At 40.4% G+C, this 9,083-nt stretch overlaps 1 protein-coding gene across 1 annotated transcript in view; it reads right to left on the minus strand.

Moving 5' to 3' along the window:
* sgcz (sarcoglycan zeta) overlaps positions 1 to 7,753 on the minus strand; it is a 301,050-nt gene extending 293,297 nt beyond the window's left edge. The window contains exon 1 of the mRNA XM_086034706.1: positions 7,234 to 7,753. Within this exon, the coding sequence (XP_085890832.1) occupies positions 7,234 to 7,272 (39 nt within the window). The 5' untranslated portion in view covers positions 7,273 to 7,753. The remainder of the gene's footprint in view (positions 1 to 7,233) is intronic.
* Positions 7,754 to 9,083: the final 1,330 nt, after the last annotated feature.

Genomic DNA, 9,083 nt, shown 5'->3' on the forward strand with positions numbered 1-9,083 from the left:
TCACATTTCTCACAGAGAGTGGTAGTTGCGTTGACTTTGCAGTGTTTGCAGCGGCCGCGTTTGTCACATTTCACAGGCCAATGTGCAACTTGGTCAGAGCGAACATCATCTGGAACACCAAGACGAACCCTTTTGGCCGGTGGTGGTGGTGGTGAAGATGTGGGATTGAGTGATGGTCGGCCTCTTCATGCCTGCAAAAGAATGAGGCTAGTGGCAACCTCTGCCTGGAAGCTCTTTTGTCGCAGTACATATTTGACACCAAGTAGTTTACAGTCACGGCGGTAGATCAACCATGCATTAACCAGACCTAACATGATGGTGTGCCAGAACAAGTAGAGGTACCACCTCCGTGACCTCATGTGATACTTGCACCTTGCAATGCATGCATCAAGGAGATCCACTCCTCCCAAGAATGTGTTATACAGTATTCCTTCACAACATGTGGCCTCCTGACCTCCAAAAATGTCTTGTCTGCTTTGCGCCAGCGTCGAGCATTATCTTGAGGCTCAACTGCACAATAGGATGAGATTAGGGTAACAGATTTGTTGTCATACCGCTTGACAATGACCAGCCTTTCACTTTTTTCCACCCTGGCGTCAACAGATCCTCTGCCTCTCTTGGCAAGACTTTTATCATCTTCAAGCTGACACCCAGCTAAGCAATTGCCACGCGGAGCTCCCACAAAGTAGATATTTCGTTGAAGAAGGTTGAGTACAAGTGGTACTGAAGAAAAAAGATTGTCGGCAAAGACTTTGTGGTTGTGGTCTGATGGGAGGGTTTCACAAAGCTTGACCACAACATCACCTCCCATGCCAAGTAAAGATTTTTTCCCAGTGCCACCATACACTACAAAATCACAGAGGATTCCTGAAGAACAACAGCAACTAAAAAATGTTCAGCATGATATCCAGACATTGTTTGCGAAACATATCCAACCGTGGCCAGATCTTCCAACACTTATCTTCTGCTTTCCTTTTCGATATGTTGGTGTTGTCAGTGAAATGTAGATTTGTCAGCAGGTTTAGAAAAGGATTACGTGACATGATGTCAGCCACCATGGGGCACCTTGTGTCATTTTCCCAGTATGCACAATTTCCTGTCAGTTGGCAAAGACCCATTCTCAGGTAAAGACCAATCATTATTTCCAGCTCTTTTACAGTGGTGTTTACATTGTTATGGTTTTCCGATTTTTGTTCACTGTACAAATTTGTTTGGTCTTTCAACTCAAGCATTTCCGCTGTTATGGACTTTCTGAAGTACTCCAGAGGACTGAGAAGATTGTTTGGAGGTGTGACATGTGGTCCTTTGAATGTGCACTCATGGATTTCAAAGGGTTTCTTCCTCCAAGAAAATGTTTTTTTTCCCTTGGACAGTTCCTTCTTCTGTTCCTTTTTTGTGACCATGGACATTTTCTTGTTTTTTTTCTTGGACGGATGTATTTTTATTTTGATCTCTTGAACTCACATTTGGTTGTGGTTCTTCATCAGAAGTACTTGATTCACTACTATCCGAATCACCACACTCACTTGACTCATCACTTTCCCTGTCTTGGCTATTGGGATTGAAAAGAGGGTCATCTGGGTCTTCATCTGAGTTATCGTCACAACCCTCAAAGTCACTGTCATCTGCCAGGATGATTTTGAATGCATTTTGAAGAGAGTATTGCTTGTTCTTTTGCATTCTAAAAATGTATTAAAAATAAGAAAGTACAGAATACACAATAATTAGATATTTCTTTTTATGGGATAAGCATAGGATAGTAAAACTGTGTTAGCATTATGTTAAAGTTCCAAAAAGTGTTTTACTTTCACATTATTTTGTGTTTCTATTTGTTCAGTACACTTTTAATTGACAAGCAGAACATACTTCAACTGAGTATACATGTGACAAACATGTCACATCGAGCTTTTCATTCGTATTTTAAGGCTGTAAGCCCAACGTGACAGTTATGTCACAGCGATATTTCGATCCCTGGTTTGATATTAGTTTCTTCAATAACTATGGTGAGACCAGGTTGAGGGCACTATAGGACATGTTATCAAAGTATTGGAACTGTCAAATGAGTTTGAAATTACCTGTAGTATCACATAACAGTTCTTTGAAGTTGGCTGTTTCTTTTAACTTAACACATGAGCAATACCAGCAAATTGGAGAAGTCACTTCCTGTCAGAGTCACATGACTATCACATGGTCTGTATTCCAGGATGTTGCGTATATGTCGCTTAGGGTTTTAAAACCCAAAGCGACATATACATAACTTTATGTCTTTACGTCTTCAGACATAAAGTTTTAAAACAAAAAAACTGGGGAGTCAAAGTGTTTGTTTCACTGGTGTCACCGTGGGCTCTAGTGATGGTTCTGATCATCCCACAGTGGGTGTGTCAAAATTATGAACGATCCAATCGGCGGACCTTGAAAGCGTAAGCCAGGCGTGTAAAAAAATGACTTAAGCATGAGCGGGACAATGTGGCCCTCTGTGCATGTGAGATTTTTTTCTGTTACTGCTGTTGCTGATCTTTATCTTCTGGCGCTTCAGGTACAGCAAGCAGTTGGCTGTTAATCACACCTTTACTTGAAATGTTTACCAGCAGTTGTCTCAAACAGTTATTATTATGATTATGCAACACCTGGAAAAGAGTTCTGGGAAAGGCAAGCATGGCAGTATTAATTGTCAAAGTGTGCTGAAATAACCCATATGCAAGGAAATGCACAGTTGACAGGAGTTTTGTCATACGTTGCATGGCATGACTTCTTCTTGTGACTTGCAGTATGTTAGCCCTTAGAAGCCTTTACAAGTTCCAAAATTGCATCATTAAAAATTGCTCGAGCCTGCCTTTCAGATGTGCTTTCAACCAAAATCAGACAGCACAATTTGTCTCAGGGTTAATAAATCACCTTACACATGTCATGTCATGTCATCTTCCAAACCGCTTATCCTATATAGGGTCGCGGGGAGTTGCTGGAGCCTATCCCAGCCGTCAATGGGCGAAGGCAGACTACACCCCGAACTGGTCGCCAGCCAGTCGCAGGGCACACATAGACACTGTCACTGAGCGGGAATCGATCCCACGCTGCCCGCACACAACTCAGGCGTGTGTACCACTACACTATCAGCGGACATCTTACACATGCTAAAATTCATTATTCTGTTTGCATATACTCTTGTCCTCCGACAATGGCCAAAAGGAACTGTGCGAAAATTTGGCTCATTTGGAAGATTCAATCCTGGTTGTGCCTGCTTAGTAGATCAGATTTCCCAACTGTTTGCATGCACAATTAAGTCTACATGTGCAAGCCTTCTGTGCAATCAGTTTTCTGCTATGATGAGATGAAAGAATGATGTCTCAATTCAGATATTTTAGAACTATTGAAAGACTAAACTTTATCTCACAAGTGTAAATGGAATGTATTTGCTTGCTTTTTCAGACAACCTGATCTTAAGCTTCGTTTGGGCAAAAATTCATTCTGCCTTTTTTCTAATGCATGTAATTCATGGCCCAGCAATTTCGAGCAATCAATAGCACTTAAACTTCCCTAATTGATATTGAAACCTGAAGTGATTTACAAGGAGAGACACTTTAATCACAATCACACACACCAAAGAAGTCCTTAATATTGTATATTGGATCTAAAGAGGTATAATCCCAACGTCCCCAAAGTTGTCCTTGTTCATATCCTCTGATTGCATTTGTGGAACACACACATAACCACGCATGCATGTGTGTGCGCACACACACAAACACACGCACATAATTAAACAATGTATTTGACAGGAGTGTGTTGCAAAGTTTTAAAGACAATGTCAGTAGCAAGGGTAAATCCTTATTATCACAAACTGTACTTGCATGTGAATGCACATTTATTCAGGATTGTTTTGTGGGGAAATTACAGACTTTTCAATAGTATAGTCAGAACTGGGTATTTTACTACAAATTGAGCATCCGTTATTTGTCATCCGTCTGCAGCGTGGGTACCCTTCCATCATCTGTCATTCTCCTTTTTTTCTGGGGCTAAAAAATTGTATATACTATAGGCCGGTCCGCCTCTAATTTTAAACGGGCGTCCGTCTGCGATTCCGACTAAACTTTCACTAATCTGCCCCCCCCCCCGATATTTGAAAAGAAATAACTCACAGAGTTTTGAAAGCCTGTTCACAGCCTGGTCCCTCACTCAAATCTGTCCCCCAAGCAACAACAACTCAATATTTTCCTCCTTGCGCTCGCTGCGGCCATCGAAACCTCGCCGCGAAAAATTGACTAATGACGGATTGCTGACGAATGGTGGACTAAATAAAGGAGCTTCCATCTATGCTTAGCCCGTCTATTTTAAAATGTTTCCCGTCATTCGTCAATCGTCAGCAAAACGGGTGTCCATCAGTGTCGGATAGACAGACCGGTCCGTCACATAGGCGGAGCGCCTAGCACTGAGTATAGTGGTATACTTGCTCTTCCCTAAAAAATAGCTCCCCGGAGTTGACAGCAAATGCATTCAATGCTGCCTGGTATTTTATACCAGCTCTTGAAAACAACAAGCAGAAGCATAGATAAATAAACATGGGTGATGGAAGTGGGCAAAAATCATTTTTATTCAGGATACAGGCTGATGCACTCATACTGCTTTTGGTTGAAATTTAATTGGTAGACATGCAAAAATGTTCCGTGTCAGTTTGAAATCTTTCATTCCGCCACAGGAGCTGTGCCACAACCATGTGAACAACTTAGTTATGACTTCTGACAAGAGGTTTCGGAATTTCTCTTGTTGTTTTAGTTTATTTCTGCTACTCAAAGCACGCTGTCTGGTTTTGCTTTAGGAAGTAACATGGCCAAAGTCTCTTACGTAAAAAGTACTTTTAATGGCTGCCTTTTACACTAAACCTAGCTTGCACTAGAGTTTTCATCAACACTGCATCTAGAAAAAAAGCCTTTTTAAAAGAACTCAGTACAATAGGTTAAAATGTAAAAAATATATGATGAATTGTTTTGTACAGTAATTTTAATTCATAGTTTCTCAGATCTGCCATTTCTACTGCATGCTACCTACTTGACTTGACTCTACTTTGTACTCAAAATTGACACTTGATAGCTCTTACTCTGCAATAAAAAAGTGTCAATAGCTTGTGTTGCAATAAATGTCCCCCCCCCTCCAAAAAAAAAAAACTCCCAATACAATGAATTTCCATTAAAAGTCATGCACAATGCTTGGCAATTTCTGTTCCCATGGCCACTTAAAGTCAAGTAAATGTCATAAGCAAGAGCAAATTGTAGCATCAGGAGGAAAAAAGGCAATCAATATACAGTACGGGTCTAAATACAATGTGCCCAGCAGTTCCTTAGGTCAAGTTGACTGACTAACATTTAAGCGCTTTTGTTTTTTAATCAGAATGTCAATTTTCATCTTTCAACTCAGCAACCAATGTACCAAACCAAAGTCAATTTCTTCTCAGAAATATGATCACATAAAAAAGCTGCTACTTGAAATGTCAAGCCACAAGCGAATGCATCGATTCGATTTGCTGATTTATTTAATCATTGGTTACAAGTAACAGCAAGCAGCAAAAAGAAAATTAATATTTCCACCCACAGTTACCATCTGCGTTCGAGTCTCACATGAAATTTAACACTGTCACTTTAAACCAAAGTCATGTCCCATGTGTTTATATGCCGAACATTATTTGTTGTCGCTGTAAAATGTTGAATTGTTATTGTTAGAAATTGACTTTATTATGCTCAAATTTCAAAGCTCATTCGAGTAAATGTATCCGTGTTAAACAATATATGGCTATAAAGAGAATTTTGCTTTTTATTCAATTATAGTATAGTTTTAATTTGAGCGAATGATATTTACCCCCTCCCCATACACACACACTCACAGAAATATACTACAGTATACTGTATACAGTACAGTATTGTCACTTCTTTACGTACACATCAAAAATCTTATGACATCCAACACAAGTGCTGTATATTCAAATTAAGCCTTTTCAAACATTGCAATGGTAGTTTTGATTGACACTGTAGGTGAGGCAGGCCACTCATCCATTTTTTTTATAGTGCATGCCCTCATTAGGGTCGAAGGTTTGCTGCGCTGAAATCTATCCCAGCTGATTTTAAGCGAGGAGTTACACTCACTAGCTGAGCACATAAAGATAAAAAAAAACATTTACACTGACATTCACACCATGGTTAATTTAGAATCTTCAATTAACCTTCCATGAACGCTTTTGGAATGTGGGATGAAACCCGAGTATACAGGGAAAACCCATGCACGCACAGGGAAACAGGCAAGTTCAGGGAGGTATTAATTTAACAAAATGTTGGTGTGAAACTCCAGTGTTAGAGGAGAATGTTTCATTTTGCCTACAAATGTAAACAGGGTAAGCAAAATATTGGGAAAAGATCTCAATATAATGCAACACAGTTCATCATCACAGCAAATGCAATATTAAACATATTGTATCCGATAATTAATGGGCCCTTTCTGACTATAGTTATTTTTGTTCAAGCATAAATTTTGATACAGCTTTGTCTTGGATTTTATTAGATTGTGCACTGTGCAGATGTGCCCAATGTTGTCGATAGTGTTCATATACACAGTATAAAAATACTGTATAGAGCCGAGTTCTGGTCAAAAGGACCAACAGAATCACACCTACTCCACCAGCAAGTAGTATCTTTCAAGTGGGTGTTGTGCACTGCACTTGAAAACGATCACGAATTGGTGGTATCACTACATGAGTGGGCAAAGAGAGAGAAAAACAGCAATGGGGTGGATTTTTCCCCCTTCTCCACTCCCCCTAAATTCTTGCACATACCCTCCGGGAATCCGCCCCATCGGACCTTCCCGTCCCGTTATTCAAGCATCCCACCGACGCACACAGCAGCTCTGTGCAAGCCAAGCATTATTGAAATTCGCCCCACGCACTGAATTGACATACCACGACTGCAATCCGTTTATGTCTTAAGCAGAGCGCGATGAGCGTTTTTGGAGAACCACACCAGCACGCACCTTTTTGATAAATATATTGCACAAAAACTATGTAGAAGTCCTACCATGAATCTAATGTCAACATCCAAGTGACCTGATTTCCCACTTGCAGGTGCAGGTCAATTAAAAAAAAAAAAATCTGTCATCATCCAACTGGCCACCCATACATCAATTTACCCAGCATCCAAGCGCGATGAATCCTAACTCTGTCCCCGGGGTGAGCGTATAATAGTCGGCTGTGCGTCTTACCTTGAGCGCTTCTATATCCAAAGATGCTGAGCGTTCCATGAGGGTAAATCTGGCTGTGCCTACTCTGGAGCCAGCATAGAAGTCCCGTGCGAGGACCAAAAGAAGGAAACAGTATATATGCCTATAAAGAGAATTTGAGAAAAGTTCGGATGCTCTTTATAGTGCCAAACTCCGCTACAACATCTCCCCGCTCGCCATCATTAGATCGCAGCAATGGAGTCTCGTGGGAGTTGCATTTCCTGGGTGGACGTGTTGCTAAAATCTGGACTCCGTCATACAGCCAAAGTGGTTCAATATTCGCTTGCAGAAGATGCGCACTTATCGCCCCTCTTGGTCTCAGTTACATCTGAGTAAGAAACCTTTCTCTGCTGGAATGAAGCCTCGATCTCCAGTGACCCGCTGCGGTGCGGTCCGGTGAATGCCGTTTCATCCGTGTGGCATGTGTCCGTGCAGCAGTGTTGAAGAGTCCGGAAAGCAGATGATGTTGAGTCTTTAGCGACCATGCGGCAAACCGCCAGAGATAGCAGCACTCCCAGAAAGAAGAGGAAGAGAACAGAATGTGAGGGAGCGAGAGAGGGAGTGAGTGAGGGAAAGAGGGGTTGCTGAGGAGACAATGCGAGTAGAACGGCAGAGTTGGTAGACAGAGGAGAGACTGACACAGGCTTGTACAGTGTATTATTTTTATTCCTATAGCCTATAGTGTGGTGTGTGTAGTGTATGTGAGAGAGAAAAATAAGCAATTAGCTTAGCATTACTTTTAAAATCATCTTTATTTGTCAGGTTGGTCTAATGTGAGCCTTTTCTTACAGTGGCTTTCGTATCCCGCAGCGGTTTATTTGAACGTTTTGTGTCTCGTTTTCTAACAATGATAAGCCTCTGTAGCATTTATTAAAAATGTCATGCACAGCTTGCGAACTTCTTGGCGGTTGTACTACCAACCAGAAGAAGTTAAGTCTGTGGCTACATGAGCAATGTTTTGAACATGCATCCCGGACGAAGAGAGACTATTGTAATAAATTGTACAATTTCCAGCACCTACCCATCACGATATTGTTGATATTGTGACATCCCTACATTATAATAAAATAGTTGCAAAAATCATCAGAATATTTGGTATGCACCCAAGTCAAATTGTATTGTTTGTACAACACTTATTAATTTAATGGGTAGCTTTTAAAAAAACACGAATAATGTTTTTATGTCCATTTTTTGATAAAAGAATATGTGTAAATGCGTGCATGCATGTGCATGCACACACATGAAGAAACTTGCTCACACTCATAATACATGCAGGATTAAGTCTGAGTAATATGCTACCTTTTGCTGATCTTAATTTACTACATAATTCAATTTTTGCCATTGCTTTGCTTATACCGTACGTCTATCTGATGCATTTGCTAGCTAACAGCCAATCGGAGCGACACCATTTTCCATACAGCAATCAATGGCTCATTCAATCAGATAATATCTAAAAAGCACAATGAAAATTGAGTACAAAAAACATCTCTTAATCCTACACAATTCTAAATGTTGTTTTTTGATTTAGGTTTGTTCCTAATTGCATTATGATACTTCATGAAACCATGACTGTGGATGGTATGATAAACAATGACTTCTCAGCCATGTTGTTTGATAGCCATATTGTGAAAATAATGGATGTACAGTAAATTACATTGACTGCAAAAACAAAACATTCTATTTTAAAGATAGATTCTTATGTAAATTTATATTCAGACATGACTCCTGACCATCTCTAGCTACCACGTAGCTCTGCCACTGTTGTTGATTGGTTCTGTTTGATGTCTGTTTTGTAAATGGATTAATGGGCTGCTTCTTCTAAATTGTGGTCT

The sequence above is a fragment of the Filicampus tigris genome, chromosome 6 (genome assembly GCF_054856515.1).
Source record: "Filicampus tigris isolate MCC_2025a chromosome 6, RoL_Ftig_1.0, whole genome shotgun sequence".
NCBI lineage: Eukaryota > Metazoa > Chordata > Actinopteri > Syngnathiformes > Syngnathidae > Filicampus > Filicampus tigris.